The 20,716-nt window shown below is 47.2% G+C and overlaps 1 protein-coding gene across 2 annotated transcripts in view; it reads left to right on the top strand.

The window, feature by feature from the left end:
* LOC139545004 (serine/arginine repetitive matrix protein 4-like) overlaps positions 1 to 20,716 on the top strand; it is a 169,736-nt gene that overhangs the window by 118,460 nt on the left and 30,560 nt on the right. For both annotated transcript variants that reach the window (XM_071352309.1, XM_071352310.1), the window contains exon 2: positions 1,330 to 1,476. In XM_071352309.1, coding sequence (XP_071208410.1) covers positions 1,330 to 1,476 — 147 coding nt within the window. The remainder of the gene's footprint in view (positions 1 to 1,329; positions 1,477 to 20,716) is intronic.

The raw sequence follows: 20,716 nt of genomic DNA, 5'->3' as shown, positions 1-20,716 counted from the left end.
TAGAGGGAGGAAGCTGTCTTTAGTAGAGGGAGAGGAGGCTGTCTTTAGTGGAGGGAGAGGAGTCTGTCTTTAGTAGAGGGAGAGGAGACTGTCTTTACTAGATGGAGAGGATGCTGACTTTAGTAGAGGGAGAGGAGGCTGTCTTTAGTAGAGGGAGAGGAGGCTGTCTTTAGTAGAGGGAGAGGAAGATGTCTTTAGTAGAGGGAGAGGAAGATGTCTTTAGTAGAGGGAGAGGAAGATGTCTTTAGTAGAGGGAGAGGAAGATGTCTTTAGCCGGAGGAAAGTGAATTGAAAATTGAATTTTCCAGCCACCATTATGCTTGAAAATATGGAGTGTGGTCGTCAATAATGCGCTGTTTTGGATTTGCCCCAAACCTAGCACTTTGTCTTCAGAACAAAGGTGAATTACTTTGCCACACTTCCTTCATTTGAGTCTGTCAATTAGGTTAACGTTGTGGAGTAACTACAATGATGTTGATCCATCCTCAGAGGACATTCCTGCAGTCAGCATACCAATTGTACGCTCCCTCAAAACCTGAAACATCCGTGTTATTGTGTTGTGTGACAAAACTACACATTTTAGATTGGCCGTTCATTGTCCCCAGCACAAGGTGCACCTGTGTAATGATCATGCTTTTTAGCTTCTTGATATGCCGCACCTGTCAGGTGGATGAATTATCTTGGCAAAGAACAAATGCATCATCATGAATTTTGAAAATAATAATGGCAATGTTGCACTATCCAGGTGTGGAAAGCTCTTAGAGATTTACCCAGAAAGACTCACAGCTGTAATCGCAGGCAAAGGTGCTTCTACAAAGTACTGACTCAGGGGTGTGAATACTTATACAAATTTGATTTCTGTATTTAATTTGGAATATATTAGCAAACATTTCTAAAATGTAACTTCATCATTATGGGGTATTGTGTGTAGATGGGTGAGACGAAAATATATGTACTCCATTTTGAATTCAGGCTGTTACATAACAAAATGTGGAATAAGTCAAGGCATATGAATTCTTTCTGAAGGCACTGTATCTACTATCGAGAGAGAGAGAGAGAGAGAGAAAGAGAGAGAGAGAGAGAGAGAGAGAGAGAGAGAGAGAGAGAGAGAGAGAGAGAGAGAGAGAGAGAGAGAGAGAGAGAGAGAGAGAGAGGGAGGGAGGGAGGGAGGGAGGGAGGGAGGGAGGGAGAGAGAGAGAGAGAGAGAGAGAGAGAGAGAGAGAGAGAGAGAGAGAGAGAGAGAGAGAGAGAGAGAGAGAGAGAGAGAGAGAGAGAGAGAGAGAGAATGCAACTAAATCCATTTTTCTTCTTCTTTCTATCTATCCACAGCACTGAGACAACAACCTGTCAGCCACTCAAGGCTGATGAGAGGAATGGCGAGGCAGCAGACACCACGTTGGACACAACCACAGACAGAAATGGATGCATTAGAGACACGGGAAGACACAAACATGGCAGCTATCATCGGACGCGGAGGTGAGTGCCTTTGACTAAATTTATTCACTCTCTTTCAAATAGAGAAGAAATGAAAAAAGCCTTTTGAAGGTGAGCAGTCTTTGCAGATAAGTAGGTTTGAGAATTTAACATTTGTCTTCTGGTATCTTTTGTAACACAAAGTTACTCAGCTTTCTTTGGCACGACTGTTCGAACAGACCTAGCGTTTAAGAGCATTTGGCCAGGAACCCAAAATCTGCCGTTCTGCAATTGAGTAAGGCATTTAACCCTCAACAACTGCTCCCTAGGCGCTGATGACATGGATTAACAGGTTAAAGCAGCCACCCCCTCATCTCAAATTCAGATGGGGTTGGGTTAAATGTGGGAGACACAATTCAGTTGAATGCATTCAGTTGTGCAACTGACTAGGTATCAAGATGGCGTCAACAGATATGGCAGCTCCGCTTCTAGCTCCTAAGAAACTTTGCAGTCTTATTTTTTTGGTGTGTTATTTCTTACATTATTAGCCCAGAAATGTTTTTGTGTGTTATTACATACAACCGGAAAGAACTTTTGGATATCAGAGCGGGAATACGACTTTCCTGAATTGGATCCTTTGTTCGTACCCCCCAGGGCAATTGAACTTATTCCAGAGGCTGATCCAAAACACTGCCGGCGGAGCAGAGGTATTCGGAGTGGACTTCTAGTCCAACTCAGGAGTCGTGCACACCATCCACTGCTCCTGAGTATATTACTCGCTAATGTTCAGTGTCTGGATAATAAAGTAGAAGAGCTCAGGGCGAGGATCTCCTTCCAGAGAGATATCAGGGATTGTAACATACTGTTTCACGGAAACATGGCTCTCTCGGGATATACTGTCCCCGTCCATACAGCCAGCTGGATTCTCAGTACATCGCACAGACAGGAATAAAGAACTCTCCGGGAAGAAGAAAGACTGGGGTGTATATTTCATGATAAACAACTCATGGTGTGATTGTGATAACATAGAGAAACTCAAGTACTTTTGTTCACCTGACCTAGGGTTCATCAGGAAGTGGATAGAGGATGTTGTTGTGACTGGGTTCATCAGGAAGTGGATAGAGGATGTTGTTGTGACTGGGTTCATCAGGAAGTGGATAGAGGATGTTGTTGTGACTGGGTTCATCAGGAAGTGGATAGAGGATGTTGTTGTGACTAGGTTCATCAGGAAGTGGATAGAGGATGTTGTTGTGACTGGTTCATCAGGAAGTGGGTAGAGGATGTTGTTGTGACTGGGTTCATCAGGAAGTGGATAGAGGATGTTGTTGTGACCGGTTCATCAGGAAGTGGATAGAGGATGTTGTTGTGACTGGGTTCATCAGGAAGTGGATAGAGGATGTTGTTGTGACTGGGTTCATCAGGAAGTGGATAGAGGATGTTGTTGTGACTGGGTTCATCAGGAAGTGGATAGAGGGTGTTGTTGTGACTGGTTCATCAGGAAGTGGATAGAGGGTGTTGTTGTGACCGGTTCATCAGGAAGTGGATAGTGGATGTTGTGTTGACTGGGTTCATCAGGAAGTGGATAGAGGATGTTGTTGTGACTGGGTTCATCAGGAAGTGGATAGAGGATGTTGTTGTGACTGGGTTCATCAGGAAGTGGGTAGAGGATGTTGTTGTGACTGGGTTCATCAGGAAGTGGATAGAGGATGTTGTTGTGACTGGGTTCATCAGGAAGTGGATAGAGGGTGTTGTTGTGACTGGTTCATCAGGAAGTGGATAGAGGATGTTGTTGTGACTGGGTTCATCAGGAAGTGGATAGAGGGTGTTGTTGTGACTGGGTTCATCAGGAAGTGGATAGAGGATGTTGTTGTGACTGGTTCATCAGGAAGTGGATAGAGGATGTTGTTGTGACTGGGTTCATCAGGAAGTGGATAGAGGGTGTTGTTGTGACTGGGTTCATCAGGAAGTGGATAGAGGATGTTGTTGTGACTGGTTCATCAGGAAGTGGGTAGAGGATGTTGTTGTGACTGGGTTCATCAGGAAGTGGATAGAGGATGTTGTTGTGACCGGTTCATCAGGAAGTGGATAGAGGATGTTGTTGTGACTGGGTTCATCAGGAAGTGGATAGAGGATGTTGTTGTGACTGGGTTCATCAGGAAGTGGATAGAGGATGTTGTTGTGACTGGGTTCATCAGGAAGTGGATAGAGGGTGTTGTTGTGACTGGTTCATCAGGAAGTGGATAGAGGGTGTTGTTGTGACCGGTTCATCAGGAAGTGGATAGTGGATGTTGTGTTGACTGGGTTCATCAGGAAGTGGATAGAGGATGTTGTTGTGACTGGGTTCATCAGGAAGTGGATAGAGGATGTTGTTGTGACTGGGTTCATCAGGAAGTGGGTAGAGGATGTTGTTGTGACTGGGTTCATCAGGAAGTGGATAGAGGATGTTGTTGTGACTGGGTTCATCAGGAAGTGGATAGAGGATGTTGTTGTGACTGGGTTCATCAGGAAGTGGATAGAGGGTGTTGTTGTGACTGGTTCATCAGGAAGTGGATAGAGGATGTTGTTGTGACTGGGTTCATCAGGAAGTGGATAGAGGGTGTTGTTGTGACTGGGTTCATCAGGAAGTGGATAGAGGATGTTGTTGTGACTGGTTCATCAGGAAGTGGATAGAGGATGTTGTTGTGACTGGGTTCATCAGGAAGTGGATAGAGGGTGTTGTTGTGACTGGGTTCATCAGGAAGTGGATAGAGGATGTTGTTGTGACTTGGTTCATCAGGAAGTGGATAGAGGATGTTGTTGTGACTGGGTTCATCAGGAAGTGGATAGAGGATGTTGTTGTGACTGGGTTCATCAGGAAGTGGATAGAGCATGTTGTTGTGACTGGGTTCATCAGGAAGTGGATAGAGGATGTTGTTGTGACTGGCTTCATCAGGAAGTGGATAGAGGATGTTGTTGTGACTGGCTTCATCAGGAAGTGGATAGAGGATGTTGTTGTGACTGGGTTCATCAGGAAGTGGATAGAGGATGTTGTTGTGACTGGGTTCATCAGGAAGTGGATAGAGGATGTTGTTGTGACTGGCTTCATCAGGAAGTGGATAGAGGATGTTGTTGTGACTGGGTTCATCAGGAAGTGGATAGAGGATGTTGTTGTGACTGGCTTCATCAGGAAGTGGATAGAGGATGTTGTTCCTACTGTGATGATTAGAACTTATCCAAACCAGAGACCGTGGATAGATGGCAGCATTCACGCAAAACTGAAACCACAAACCCCCGCATTTAACCATGGCAAAGGGACTGGGGAATGGGAACATGGGCGTGTACAAACAGACCAGCTACGACCTCCATAAGGCAATCAAAGAGGAAAGACGACAGTACAGGGACAAAGTAGAGTCACAATTCAACAGCTCAGACACAAAACGTATGTGGCAGAGACTCTAGACAATCAGGGATTGTAAAGGGAAAGCCAGGCACGTCGCGGTAGGGCTGGGCGATATGGCCAAAATATCATACCACTGTATTTTAAAAGAATTGGACAGTATGATGGTATTTGACAGTATTTTATGTTGTAAAAGTTCTAAATGTGCTTCATGAGTACTGTGTTATGCTAGGGTGGCAACACATACGTTCTAAGGATATTTCTCCATTCTTTTATACTGTTCAATTGAACTTCAACTCAAAATCATTTTAAGCATTTTCATACATTTCTGCATTTCCTGCACTCATTTGAGATCATTTCCACACTGCCACGTATGGCTACACGATATGGGCAAACAATCTAGGCCTTATTTTTAACCAAATGTTGCAATTGTGATGTGACTTGCGATTTAGAGCAAAACACTTGGGTGAACTGTTGGAATCATGGAAATAGAATGATTTTTCTAATGATATTGTTAGAGTATAATAGTGGACACTTTGAATACCGTGTTGTTTGACATGACAACGAGTGAAAATGCCATGGAGGAGTTATTGTGACAGGTTAGGAACCAAAGTGTTGACAAGTGTTTCCCACGCTAGCGGACCCTAAAATCTTTGGCTACATTGAACGTTTTCTCTTAGCTACTTCATGTAGCTAACATATTCTTGCTTCACGTATTCCTCTTTGATTTAGAATATACTGTTGCATAAACAACATGCTGATTTAGGTCTACACCATCACTGGTATTATAAGGCTGTATAGCTAATTACTTTTGCTCCGACTCCGAGTATATTTATTAGCTAGCTAGCGATTAGCATTAGCATTAGTGGCTAACAATTAGTGGCTGACAAGATTTAGGCCCAACTTACTAAGAAAAGACAAACTAGCTGTTGGCAGATTTAAGAAAACAAACTATTAGTGTAATTATAGAATGCAAGTGGATTTATATTAAGAAGCAAAGTGAAAACAGCAAGTGTCTAGTGGTTGAGGAACAACAAATGTGCTCCTTGAGTGACAGGGGGCGGGGCTTGGTCTGTGTGGAAAATGGCATGGAGAGAGAGCAGAGAGAGATGACTGAAGTAACGAAGTTAACTATAAAAATGGACATTACACACGCCGTATCACATTTAACAAACCAAACATTCAAATACCGTTATAGAAGGCAAAAACCCAAACCGGTCCGTGCATCAATACCGGTATATTGTAAAATACGGTATACCATCCAGCCCTACGTCGCAGACACTGACGCCTTGCTTCCATACGAGCTAACAACTTTGCCCGCTTTGAGGAAAACAACATTGAGCCGCTCACAGGGACTGTGTGCTCTCGTTGTCCTTGGCCGACGTGAGTAAGTCATTTGAGCATGTGCAGACCAGCTGGCCTGAGTGTTTACAGACATATTCAATCTCTCCATATCCCAGTCTGCTGTCCCCACTTCAAGATGTCTACCATTGTTATTGTATCCAAGAAAGCGAAGGTAACTGAACTAAATGACTATCGCCCCGTAGTACTCACTTCTGTCATCATGCAGTGCTTTGAGAGGCTAGTTAAGGACGATATCACCTCCACCGACACCCTAGACCCACTATAATTTGCATATTGCCACAACAGATCCACGAACGACACAGTCACCATTGCACTGCACACTGCCCTATCCCACCTACAAAAGAGAAATACCTATGTAAGAATGCTGTTCATCGACTACAGCTCAGCCTTCAACACCATAGTGACCTCCAAGCTCATCACTAAGTCTAGGGAACTGGATCTGAACCCCTTCCTGTGAAACTTGGTCCTGGACTTTCTGACGGGCCGACCCCAAGTGGTGAAGGTAGGTAACAACACCTCCGCCACGCTGATCCTCAAAACAGGGGCCCCACAGGGGTGCATGCTCAGCCCCCTCCTGTACTCCCTGTTCACCCATGACTGCGTGGTCACGCACATCTCCAACTCAATCATCAAGTTTGCTGGAGACACAACAGAGGTAGTGCTGATTGTCAACAATGATGAGACAGCCTACAGGGAGGAGTTGAGAGACCTGGCAGAGTGGTGCCAGGAAAATAACCTCTCCCTCAACGTTAACAAAACAAAAGAGCTGATTGTGGACAACATGAGACAGCAGAGAGAGCACACCCCCATGGGGGCCACAGTGGAGAGGGTCAGAAGCTTCAAGCTCCTTGGCATGCACATCACTGAGGACCTGAAATGGTCCCTTCACACTGACAGCGTGGTGAAGAAGGTGAAACAGCGCCTCTTCAACCTCAGGCGGGTGAAGGAATTTGGCTTGGCCCCTAAGACCCTCACAAACTTCTACAGATGCACCATTGAAAGCATCCTGTTGGGCTGTATAACCGCCTGGTATGGCAATTGCACTGTCCGTAACGGTGCAGTCAGCCCAACACATCACAGGAGGCACACTGCCCGCCCTCCAGGACATCTACAGCCCCCGGGGGCACAGGAAGGCCAAGAACCACAGCCACCCGAGCCACGGCCTGTTTACCATGGTACCATCTAGAAGAAGGAGACAGTACAGGTGCATCAAAGCTTGGACAGAGAGACTGAAAAACAGCTTCTATCTCCAGGCAAGTCAACACTAGTCACCACTACCCGGCCTCCGCCCTGCACCTTAAAGACTGCTGCTTTATGTACATACAGTCATTGAACACTGGTCACTTTAATAATGTTTACATATTGTTTCACCCACTTTATATGTATATACTGTATTCTAGTCAAGGCTCATCCTACTGAGCCAGGCCCAGCCAATGAGTGTTTCGCCACAAAAGGGCTATATTACAGACAGAAATACTCCTCAGCACCCTCCTCAGATTATCTCGCAGGTGACGAAACCAAATGTGGAGGTCCTGGGCTGGTGTGGTTACACATGGTCTGCGGTTGTGAGGCCGGTTGGACGTACTGCCAAATTCTCTAAAACGACGTTGGAGGCAGGTTATGGTAGAGAAATTAACATTAAATGATCTGGCAACAGCTCTGGTGGACATTCCTGCAGTCAGCATGCCAATTGCACACTCCCTCAAAACTTGAGACATCTGTGGCATTGTGTTGTGTGACAAAAACGGCACATTTTAGAGTGGCTTTTTATTGTCCCCAGCACAAGGTGCACCTGTGTGATGATCATGCTGTTTAATCCACTTCTTGATTTGCCACACCTGTCAGGTGGGTGAATTATGTTGGCAAATGGGAGATATGCTCACTAACAGGGATGTAAACAAATTTGTAAAACACATTTTAGAAATGTGGACATTTTCTTGGATCTTTTATTTCAGCTGATGAAACATGGGACCAACACTTTACATGTTCCGCTTATATTTTTATTCAGTATATATACTGTATTCTAGTTATGGCACATCATATAGATCTTATTTACTTTTGGGCGGGGGGGATTATGTGTGTATTTTTTTTATTGCTATGTATTACAGCCCTGTTGGAGCTAGAAACACAAGCATTTAGTTAGGTACTACTGCCCTGTTGGAACTAGAAACACAAGCATTTAGTTAGGTACTACTGCCCTGTTGGAACTAGAAACACAAGCATTTAGTTAGGTACTACTGCCCTGTTGGAGCTAGAAACACAAGCATTTAGTTAGGTACTACTGCCCTGTTGGAGCTAGAAACACAAGCATTTAGTTAGGTACTACTGCCCTGTTGGAGCTAGAAACACAAGCATTTAGTTAGGTACTACTGCCCTGTTGGAGCTAGAAACACAAGCATTTAGTTAGGTACTACTGCCCTGTTGGAGCTAGAAACACAAGCATTTAGTTAGGTACTACTGCCCTGTTGGAGCTAGAAACACAAGCATTTAGTTAGGTACTACTGCCCTGTTGGAGCTAGAAACACAAGCATTTAGTTAGGTACTACTGCCCTGTTGGAGCTAGAAACACAAGCATTTAGTTAGGTACTACTGCCCTGTTGGAGCTAGAAACACAAGCATTTAGTTAGGTACTACTGCCCTGTTGGAGCTAGAAACACAAGCATTTAGTTAGGTACTACTGCCCTGTTGGAGCTAGAAACACAAGCATTTAGTTAGGTACTACTGCCCTGTTGGAGCTAGAAACACAAGCATTTAGTTAGGTACTACTGCCCTGTTGGAGCTAGAAACACAAGCATTTAGTTAGGTACTACTGCCCTGTTGGAGCTAGAAACACAAGCATTTAGTTAGGTACTACTGCCCTGTTGGAACTAGAAACACAAGCATTTAGTTAGGTACTACTGCCCTGTTGGAGCTAGAAACACAAGCATTTAGTTAGGTACTACTGCCCTGTTGGAACTAGAAACACAAGCATTTAGTTAGGTACTACTGCCCTGTTGGAGCTAGAAACACAAGCATTTAGTTAGGTACTACTGCCCTGTTGGAACTAGAAACACAAGCATTTAGTTAGGTACTACTGCCCTGTTGGAGCTAGAAACACAAGCATTTAGTTAGGTACTACTGCCCTGTTGGAACTAGAAACACAAGCATTTAGTTAGGTACTACTGCCCTGTTGGAGCTAGAAACACAAGCATTTAGTTAGGTACTACTGCCCTGTTGGAGCTAGAAACACACGCATTTAGTTAGGTACTACTGCCCTGTTGGAGCTAGAAACACAAGCATTTAGTTAGGTACTACTGCCCTGTTGGAACTAGAAACACAAGCATTTAGTTAGGTACTACTGCCCTGTTGGAGCTAGAAACACAAGCATTTAGTTAGGTACTACTGCCCTGTTGGAGCTAGAAACACAAGCATTTAGTTAGGTACTACTGCCCTGTTGGAGCTAGAAACACAAGCATTTAGTTAGGTACTACTGCCCTGTTGGAGCTAGAAACACAAGCATTTAGTTAGGTACTACTGCCCTGTTGGAGCTAGAAACACAAGCATTTAGTTAGGTACTACTGCCCTGTTGGAACTAGAAACACAAGCATTTAGTTAGGTACTACTGCCCTGTTGGAACTAGAAACACAAGCATTTAGTTAGGTACTACTGCCCTGTTGGAACTAGAAACACAAGCATTTAGTTAGGTACTACTGCCCTGTTGGAGCTAGAAACACAAGCATTTAGTTAGGTACTACTGCCCTGTTGGAACTAGAAACACAAGCATTTAGTTAGGTACTACTGCCCTGTTGGAACTAGAAACACAAGCATTTAGTTAGGTACTACTGCCCTGTTGGAGCTAGAAACACAAGCATTTAGTTAGGTACTACTGCCCTGTTGGAACTAGAAACACAAGCATTTAGTTAGGTACTACTGCCCTGTTGGAACTAGAAACACAAGCATTTAGTTAGGTACTACTGCCCTGTTGGAACTAGAAACACAAGCATTTAGTTAGGTACTACTGCCCTGTTGGAGCTAGAAACACAAGCATTTAGTTAGGTACTACTGCCCTGTTGGAGCTAGAAACACAAGCATTTAGTTAGGTACTACTGCCCTGTTGGAACTAGAAACACAAGCATTTAGTTAGGTACTACTGCCCTGTTGGAGCTAGAAACACAAGCATTTAGTTAGGTACTACTGCCCTGTTGGAGCTAGAAACACAAGCATTTAGTTAGGTACTACTGCCCTGTTGGAACTAGAAACACAAGCATTTAGTTAGGTACTACTGCCCTGTTGGAACTAGAAACACAAGCATTTAGTTAGGTACTACTGCCCTGTTGGAACTAGAAACACAAGCATTTAGTTAGGTACTACTGCCCTGTTGGAGCTAGAAACACAAGCATTTAGTTAGGTACTACTGCCCTGTTGGAGCTAGAAACACAAGCATTTAGTTAGGTACTACTGCCCTGTTGGAACTAGAAACACAAGCATTTAGTTAGGTACTACTGCCCTGTTGGAGCTAGAAACACAAGCATTTAGTTAGGTACTACTGCCCTGTTGGAGCTAGAAACACAAGCATTTAGTTAGGTACTACTGCCCTGTTGGAACTAGAAACACAAGCATTTAGTTAGGTACTACTGCCCTGTTGGAGCTAGAAACACAAGCATTTAGTTAGGTACTACTGCCCTGTTGGAACTAGAAACACAAGCATTTAGTTAGGTACTACTGCCCTGTTGGAACTAGAAACACAAGCATTTAGTTAGGTACTACTGCCCTGTTGGAGCTAGAAACACAAGCATTTAGTTAGGTACTACTGCCCTGTTGGAGCTAGAAACACAAGCATTTAGTTAGGTACTACTGCCCTGTTGGAACTAGAAACACAAGCATTTAGTTAGGTACTACTGCCCTGTTGGAGCTAGAAACACAAGCATTTAGTTAGGTACTACTGCCCTGTTGGAACTAGAAACACAAGCATTTAGTTAGGTACTACTGCCCTGTTGGAACTAGAAACACAAGCATTTAGTTAGGTACTACTGCCCTGTTGGAGCTAGAAACACAAGCATTTAGTTAGGTACTACTGCCCTGTTGGAGCTAGAAACACAAGCATTTAGTTAGGTACTACTGCCCTGTTGGAACTAGAAACACAAGCATTTAGTTAGGTACTACTGCCCTGTTGGAGCTAGAAACACAAGCATTTAGTTAGGTACTACTGCCCTGTTGGAAGCTAGAAACACAAGCATTTAGTTAGGTACTACTGCCCTGTTGGAGCTAGAAACACAAGCATTTAGTTAGGTACTACTGCCCTGTTGGAAGCTAGAAACACAAGCATTTAGTTAGGTACTACTGCCCTGTTGGAACTAGAAACACAAGCATTTAGTTAGGTACTACTGCCCTGTTGGAGCTAGAAACACAAGCATTTAGTTAGGTACTACTGCCCTGTTGGAACTAGAAACACAAGCATTTAGTTAGGTACTACTGCCCTGTTGGAACTAGAAACACAAGCATTTAGTTAGGTACTACTGCCCTGTTGGAACTAGAAACACAAGCATTTAGTTAGGTACTACTGCCCTGTTGGAGCTAGAAACACAAGCATTTAGTTAGGTACTACTGCCCTGTTGGAGCTAGAAACACAAGCATTTAGTTAGGTACTACTGCCCTGTTGGAACTAGAAACACAAGCATTTAGTTAGGTACTACTGCCCTGTTGGAGCTAGAAACACAAGCATTTAGTTAGGTACTACTGCCCTGTTGGAACTAGAAACACAAGCATTTAGTTAGGTACTACTGCCCTGTTGGAGCTAGAAACACAAGCATTTAGTTAGGTACTACTGCCCTGTTGGAACTAGAAACACAAGCATTTAGTTAGGTACTACTGCCCTGTTGGAACTAGAAACACAAGCATTTAGTTAGGTACTACTGCCCTGTTGGAGCTAGAAACACAAGCATTTAGTTAGGTACTACTGCCCTGTTGGAGCTAGAAACACAAGCATTTAGTTAGGTACTACTGCCCTGTTGGAACTAGAAACACAAGCATTTAGTTAGGTACTACTGCCCTGTTGGAGCTAGAAACACAAGCATTTAGTTAGGTACTACTGCCCTGTTGGAACTAGAAACACAAGCATTTAGTTAGGTACTACTGCCCTGTTGGAGCTAGAAACACAAGCATTTAGTTAGGTACTACTGCCCTGTTGGAACTAGAAACACAAGCATTTAGTTAGGTACTACTGCCCTGTTGGAGCTAGAAACACAAGCATTTAGTTAGGTACTACTGCCCTGTTGGAGCTAGAAACACAAGCATTTAGTTAGGTACTACTGCCCTGTTGGAGCTAGAAACACAAGCATTTAGTTAGGTACTACTGCCCTGTTGGAACTAGAAACACAAGCATTTAGTTAGGTACTACTGCCCTGTTGGAGCTAGAAACACAAGCATTTAGTTAGGTACTACTGCCCTGTTGGAACTAGAAACACAAGCATTTAGTTAGGTACTACTGCCCTGTTGGAACTAGAAACACAAGCATTTAGTTAGGTACTACTGCCCTGTTGGAACTAGAAACACAAGCATTTAGTTAGGTACTACTGCCCTGTTGGAGCTAGAAACACACGCATTTAGTTAGGTACTACTGCCCTGTTGGAGCTAGAAACACAAGCATTTAGTTAGGTACTACTGCCCTGTTGGAGCTAGAAACACAAGCATTTAGTTAGGTACTACTGCCCTGTTGGAGCTAGAAACACAAGCATTTAGTTAGGTACTACTGCCCTGTTGGAACTAGAAACACAAGCATTTAGTTAGGTACTACTGCCCTGTTGGAACTAGAAACACAAGCATTTAGTTAGGTACTACTGCCCTGTCGGAGCTAGAAACACAAGCATTTAGTTAGGTACTACTGCCCTGTTGGAGCTAGAAACACAAGCATTTAGTTAGGTACTACTGCCCTGTTGGAACTAGAAACACAAGCATTTAGTTAGGTACTACTGCCCTGTTGGAGCTAGAAACACAAGCATTTAGTTAGGTACTACTGCCCTGTTGGAGCTAGAAACACAAGCATTTAGTTAGGTACTACTGCCCTGTTGGAACTAGAAACACAAGCATTTAGTTAGGTACTACTGCTCTGTTGGAGCTAGAAACACAAGCATTTAGTTAGGTACTACTGCCCTGTTGGAACTAGAAACACAAGCATTTAGTTAGGTACTACTGCCCTGTTGGAGCTAGAAACACAAGCATTTAGTTAGGTACTACTGCCCTGTTGGAGCTAGAAACACAAGCATTTAGTTAGGTACTACTGCCCTGTTGGAACTAGAAACACAAGCATTTAGTTAGGTACTACTGCCCTGTTGGAGCTAGAAACACAAGCATTTAGTTAGGTACTACTGCCCTGTTGGAACTAGAAACACAAGCATTTAGTTAGGTACTACTGCCCTGTTGGCGCTAGAAACACAAGCATTTAGTTAGGTACTACTGCCCTGTTGGAACTAGAAACACAAGCATTTAGTTAGGTACTACTGCCCTGTTGGAGCTAGAAACACAAGCATTTAGTTAGGTACTACTGCCCTGTTGGAGCTAGAAACACAAGCATTTAGTTAGGTACTACTGCCCTGTTGGAACTAGAAACACAAGCATTTAGTTAGGTACTACTGCCCTGTTGGAGCTAGAAACACAAGCATTTAGTTAGGTACTACTGCCCTGTTGGAACTAGAAACACAAGCATTTAGTTAGGTACTACTGCCCTGTTGGAGCTAGAAACACAAGCATTTAGTTAGGTACTACTGCCCTGTTGGAACTAGAAACACAAGCATTTAGTTAGGTACTACTGCCCTGTTGGAACTAGAAACACAAGCATTTAGTTAGGTACTACTGCCCTGTTGGAACTAGAAACACAAGCATTTAGTTAGGTACTACTGCCCTGTTGGAACTAGAAACACAAGCATTTAGTTAGGTACTACTGCCCTGTTGGAACTAGAAACACAAGCATTTAGTTAGGTACTACTGCCCTGTTGGAACTAGAAACACAAGCATTTAGTTAGGTACTACTGCCCTGTTGGAACTAGAAACACAAGCATTTAGTTAAGTACTACTGCCCTGTTGGAACTAGAAACACAAGCATTTAGTTAGGTACTACTGCCCTGTTGAAACTAGAAACACAAGCATTTAGTTAGGTACTACTGCCCTGTTGGAGCTAGAAACACAAGCATTTAGTTAGGTACTACTGTCCTGTTGGAACTAGAAACACAAGCATTTAGTTAGGTACTACTGCCCTGTTGGAACTAGAAACACAAGCATTTAGTTAGGTACTACTGCCCTGTTGGAACTAGAAACACAAGCATTTAGTTAGGTACTACTGCCCTGTTGGAACTAGAAACACAAGCATTTAGTTAGGTACTACTGCCCTGTTGGAACTAGAAACACAAGCATTTAGTTAGGTACTACTGCCCTGTTGGAGCTAGAAACACAAGCATTTAGTTAGGTACTACTGCCCTGTTGGAGCTAGAAACACAAGCATTTAGTTAGGTACTACTGCCCTGTTGGAGCTAGAAACACAAGCATTTAGTTAGGTACTACTGCCCTGTTGGAGCTAGAAACACAAGCATTTAGTTAGGTACTACTGCCCTGTTGGAGCTAGAAACACAAGCATTTAGTTAGGTACTACAGCCCTGTTGGAGCTAGAAACACAAGCATTTAGTTAGGTACTACTGCCCTGTTGGAGCTAGAAACACAAGCATTTAGTTAGGTACTACTGCCCTGTTGGAGCTAGAAACACAAGCATTTCACTACACCTGCAATAACATCTGAAAACCTGTTTTCGCAACCAATAAACTTTCATTTTATTTGATTTTATTTGATTAGCAGAGAGAGAGAGGAGAGCAGGGGGAGAGAGAGGAGAGCAGGGGAGAGAGAGGAGAGCAGGGGAGAGAGAGGAGAGCGGGGGAGAGAGGAGAGCAGGGGAGAGAGAGGAGAGCAGGGGAGAGAGAGGAGAGCAGGGGAGAGAGAGGAGAGCAGGGGAGAGAGAGGAGAGCAGGGGGAGAGAGAGGAGAGCAGGGGAGAGAGAGGAGAGCAGGGGAGAGAGAGGAGAGCAGGGGAGAGAGAGGAGAGCGGGGGAGAGAGAGGAGAGCGGGGGAGAGAGAGGAGAGCAGGGGGAGAGAGGAGAGCAGGGGAGAGAGGAGAGCAGGGGAGAGAGAGGAGAGCAGGGGAGAGAGAGGAGAGCGGGGGAGAGAGAGGAGAGCAGGGGAGAGAGAGGAGAGCGGGGGAGAGAGAGGAGAGCGGGGGAGAGAGAGGAGAGCAGGGGGAGAAAGGAGAGCAGGGGAGAGAGAGGAGAGCGGGGGAGAGAGAGGAGAGCAGGGGAGAGAGAGGAGAGCGGGGGAGAGAGAGGAGAGCGGGGGAGAGAGAGGAGAGCAGGGGGAGAGAGAGGAGAGCAGGGGAGAGAGAGGAGAGCGGGGGAGAGAGAGGAGAGCGGGGGAGAGAGAGGAGAGCGGGGGAGAGAGAGGAGAGCGGGGGAGAGAGAGGAGAGCAGGGGAGAGAGAGGAGAGCGGGGGAGAGAGGAGAGAGAGGGGGAGGGAGAGGAGAGCAGGGGGGAGAGAGAGGAGAGCGGGGGAGAGAGAGGAGAGCAGGGGAGAGAGAAGAGAGCAGGGGAGAGAGAGGAGAGCAGGGGAGAGAGAGGAGAGCAGGGGAGAGAGAGGAGAGCGGGGGAGAGAGAGGAGAGCGGGGGAGAGAGAGGAGAGCAGGGGAGAGAGAGGAGAGCAGGGGAGAGAGAGGAGAGCGGGGGAGAGAGAGGAGAGCAGGGGAGAGAGAGGAGAGCGGGGGAGAGAGGAGAGAGAGGGGGAGAGAGAGGAGAGCAGGGGGGAGAGAGAGGAGAGCGGGGGAGAGAGAGAGAGAGGAGAGCAGGGGGGAGAGAGAGAGAGAGGAGAGCAGGGGGGAGAGAGAGGAGAGCAGGGGAGAGAGAGAGAGAGAGGAGAGCAGGGGGGAGAGAGAGGAGAGTGGGGGAGAGAGAGGAGAGCGGGGGAGAGAGGAGAGCGGGGGAGAGAGGAGAGCGGGGGAGAGAGAGGAGAGCGGGGGAGAGAGAGAGAGAGAGGGGGAGAGAGAGAGGGGGAGAGAGAGGAGAGCAGGGGGGAGAGAGAGGAGAGCGGGGGAGAGAGAGAGAGAGGAGAGCAGGGGGGAGAGAGAGGAGAGTGGGGGAGAGAGAGGAGAACGGGGGAGAGGGAGGAGAGCAGGGGGGAGAGAGAGGAGAGCGGGGGAGAGAGAGGAGATCGGGGTAGAGAGAGGAGAGCAGGGGAGAGAGAGGAGAGCAGGGGAGAGAGAGGAGAGCAGAGAGAGAGAGGAGAGCAGGGGAGAGAGAGGAGAGCAGAGAGAGAGAGGAGAGCAGGAGAGAGAGAGGGGAGGGGGAGAGAGGAAGAGGGGAGCAGGGGAGAGAGAGGGGAGCAGGGGAGAGAGAGGAGAGCAGGGGAGAGAGAGGAGAGCGGGGGGGAGAGAGGAGAGCGGGGGGGAGAGAGGAGAGCGGGGGAGAGAGAGGAGAGCAGGGGAGAGAGAGGAGAGCGGGGGAGAGAGAGGAGAGCGGGGGAGAGGGAGGAGAGCAGGGGGGAGAGAGAGGAGAGCGGGGGAGAGAGAGGAGATCGGGGTAGAGAGAGGAGAGCAGGGGAGAGAGAGGAGAGCAGGGGAGAGAGAGGAGAGCAGAGAGAGAGAGGAGAGCAGGGGAGAGAGAGGAGAGCAGAGAGAGAGGAGAGCAGGAGAGAGAGAGGGGAGGGGGAGAGAGGAAGAGGGGAGCAGGGGAGAGAGAGGGGAGCAGGGGAGAGAGAGGAGAGCAGGGGAGAGAGAGGAGAGGGGGGGAGAGAGGAGAGCGGGGGGGAGAGAGGAGAGCGGGGGAGAGAGAGGAGAGCAGGGGAGAGAGAGGAGAGCGGGGGAGAGAGAGGAGAGCGGGGGAGAGAGAGGAGAGCAGGGGAGAGAGAGGAGAGGAGGGGAGAGAGAGGAGAGCAGGGGAGAGAAAGGAGAGCAAGGGAGAGAGAGAGAGAGAGAGAGAGGGGAGAGCAGGGGAGTGAGAGGAGAGCAGGGGAGAGAGAGAGAGGAGAGCGGGAGAGAGAGAGGAGAGCAGGGGAGAGAGAGGAGAGCAGGGGAGAGAGAGAGAGCAAATGAGCAACATGAAACAGTCTCTGATGTTCTTCTGATGATTATTATAACATATTTTACACATTAAAATAATCTGGATAAAATCAATTATTCATGGTGGAGAACTTTTAATTTCTTAGAAGTAAAAAAATGTGATTTGATTAATGACTAAGGCCAGGAGTTTTTTGGGCAGGTCACACAGTGAGGAAAAACTCCTATGCCCATCCTTGCCTGATTCTGTACTGAGTGTTTTCATTGGACAGCCCGGGGACGCTAGTGGGAAGGGAAGCAGTAAACCTGGGGGGTGGTAGGTAGTCTAGCGGTTAAGAGTGTTGGGCAAAATAACTGAAAGGTTGCTGGTTTGAAACCCAGAGACAACGTGTTGAAAAGTCTGCCAATGTGCCCTTGAGCAAGCCACGTAACCTTGTCCTATCTCTGTGCACCACTAGCTGACAGCTTGAAGTAATGGCCTCCATCAGAGGTCTGTTTATCATGGCTGTTCCCTGAAGGTCAGAGAGCTAAGGAGAGAGGACAGGAGCTAAAACCAAACCGCTCATTGAAAGATAGAGGGCTATGATGGCGAAACCACTGACATCAACCGACTCACCTCAGATTAATCTCTCGTGACAGTCTATGGAAATTGTCTCTGACTGCGGTCGTTTCTGTAGCTGTCTAGATAATGTTGTTCATATAGCTAGCTACCTTTTTGATTAGCTGTTGATCCTTAAGGACAACGTTACTACAGTTGGAGCGAATACGACAAATCTCTATGACTGTTTCATCCATCTTTATTTTATTCAATCACCATATCATGCTTTATTGCCGAACCAGAAATGACTCTTAACTACAGATCTAGGATTAGATTACCAGTCCCCAATCCTAACCTTTAATATGTACAGTACAGTCAAAAACGAGATTTTCCTGTAAAATAAAATAAAATAAAAATAAATAAAAAACCTATTTCCAGACTATGAGGTTGAAATAACAGTGAAATGGTGAAAATGAGGATAATACCGTTTCAGTGTAAGAACATGAAGAAACACCTGGAATGTCAGCCTGTTCAGGTGGGATGAACTTTTTGACACCATTTTTATTTTTTATTTGTATTTCACCCTTATTTTACCAGGTAACACATTCTCATTTATAGTAACGACCTGGGGAATAGTTACAGGGGAGAGGAAGGGGATGAATGAGCTAACTGTAAACTGGGGAAGATTAGATGACCGTGATGGTATGAGGGCCAGGTTGGGAATTTAACCAGGACACCAGGGTTACCACCCCTACTCTAACGATAAGTGCCATGGGATCTTTAGTGACCACAGAGAGTCAGGACACCCGTTTAACGTCCCATCTGAAAGACGGCATGACATCACAATCTGATTATTCTGACCAACTGTCACGGTCGTCTTGAGGTGAGAGAGAGGACCAAGGCGCAGCGTATGCAAAATACATCTTCCTTTATTTTACTACGAAGATGAACACGACACGAAACACTTATACAAACTATACAAAAACAACAAACAACCGTGAAGCTACAAACGAAAGTGCACACACAAGCTACTTACGTTCTACATAGACAATTACCCACAAACACCTAAAGCCTATGGTTGCCTTAAATATGGCTCCCAATCAGAGACAACCATAACCAGCTGTCTCTAATTGAGACCCAATTCAGGCAACCATAGACTTTCCTAGACACCTACACTGAACACTAAACCATCCACTATACTAAACTCCCTAAACAATACAAAAACACACAAACTTCCCCATGTCACACCCTGACCTAACTAAAATAATAATGAAAACAAAGATAACTAAGGCCAGGGTGTGACATAACCCCCCCCTTAAGGTGCGAACTCCGGGCGCACCAGCATAAAGTCTAGGGGAGGGTCTGGGTGGGCGTCTGTCCACGGTGGCGGCTCTGGCACTGGTCGTGGTCCCCACCCCACCATAGTCACTACCCGCTTTCTTAACCCCACTGGAATAAGGGGCAGCACCGGACTAAGAGGCAGCACCGGACTAAGGGGCAGTACCGGACTAAGGGGCAGCACCAGGATAAGGGACAGCACCAGGATAAGGGACAGCACCAGGATAAGGGGCAGCACCAGGATAAGGGGCAGCACCAGGATAAGGGGCAGCACCAGGATAAGGGGCAGCTCCGGACTGAGGGACGGCAGCTCCGGACTGAAGGGCAGCACCGGACTGAAGGGCAGCACCGGACTGAATGGCGGATCCTGGCTGGCTGGCTCTGGCGGATCCTGGCTGGCTGGCGGATCCTGGCTGGACGGCTCTGGCGAATCCTGGCTGGACGGCTCTGGCGGATCCTGGCTGGACGGCTCTGGCGGATCCTGGCTGGACGGCTCATGGCTGGCTGACGGATCTGGCTGCTCATGGCTGGCTGACGGATCTGGCTGCTCATGGCTGGCTGACGGATCTGGCTGCTCATGGCTGGCTGACGGATCTGGCTGCTCATGGCTGGCTGACGGATCTGGCTGCTCATGGCTGGCTGACGGATCTGGCTGCTCATGGCTGGCTGACGGATCTGGCTGCTCATGGCTGGCTGACGGATCTGGCTGCTCATGGCTGGCTGACGGATCTGGCTGCTCATGGCTGGCTGACGGATCTGGCTGCTCATGGCTTGCTGACGGCTCTGGACGCTCATGGCTTGCTGACGGCTCTGGACGCTCATGGCTGGTTGACGGCTCTGGCAGATCCTGTCTGGTTGGCGGCTCTGGCAGATCCTGTCTGGTTGGCGGCTCTGACAGATCCTGTCTGGTTGGCGGCTCTGGCAGATCCTGTCTGGTTGGCGGCTCTGGCAGATCCTGTCTGGTTGGCGGCTCTGGCAGATCCTGTCTGGTTGGCGGCTCTGGCAGATCCTGTCTGGTTGGCGGCTCTGGCAGATCCTGTCTGGTTGGCGGCTCTGGCAGATCCTGTCTGGTTGGCGGCTCTGGCAGATCCTGTCTGACGAATGGCTCTAGCGGCTCCTGACTGACTAACGGCTCTGACGGCTCGGGACAGACGGGCGGCTCTAATGGCTCTGGGACAGACGGATGGCTCAGATGGCACTGGGGAGACGGATGGCTCAGATGGCGCTGGGGAGACGGATGGCTCAGATGGCGCTGGGGAGACGGATGGCTCTGGCCGGATGAGGCGCACTGTAGGCCTGGTGCGTGGTGCCGGAACTGGAGGCACCGGACTAAGGACACGCACCTTCAGGCTAGTGCGGGGAACAACAACAGGGCACACTGAACTCTCAAAGCGTACTATAGGCCTGGTGCGTGGTACCGGCACTGGTGGTACCGGGCTGAGGGCACGAACATCAGGGCGAGTACGGGGAGAAGGAACAGGGCATACTGGACCCTGGGGACGCACATTAGGCCTAGTGCGTGGTGGCGGAACTGGTGGTACCGGGCTGGGGACACGCATCTCAGGGCTAGTGCGGGGAGGAGGAACAGGGCATACTGGACCCTGGAGACGCACATTAGGCCTAGTGCG

This window comes from Salvelinus alpinus, chromosome 19, assembly GCF_045679555.1.
Source record: "Salvelinus alpinus chromosome 19, SLU_Salpinus.1, whole genome shotgun sequence".
Taxonomy (NCBI): domain Eukaryota; kingdom Metazoa; phylum Chordata; class Actinopteri; order Salmoniformes; family Salmonidae; genus Salvelinus; species Salvelinus alpinus.
Note: the sequence above shows the minus strand (reverse complement) of the source record. Positions and strands in the feature narration are given on the sequence as shown.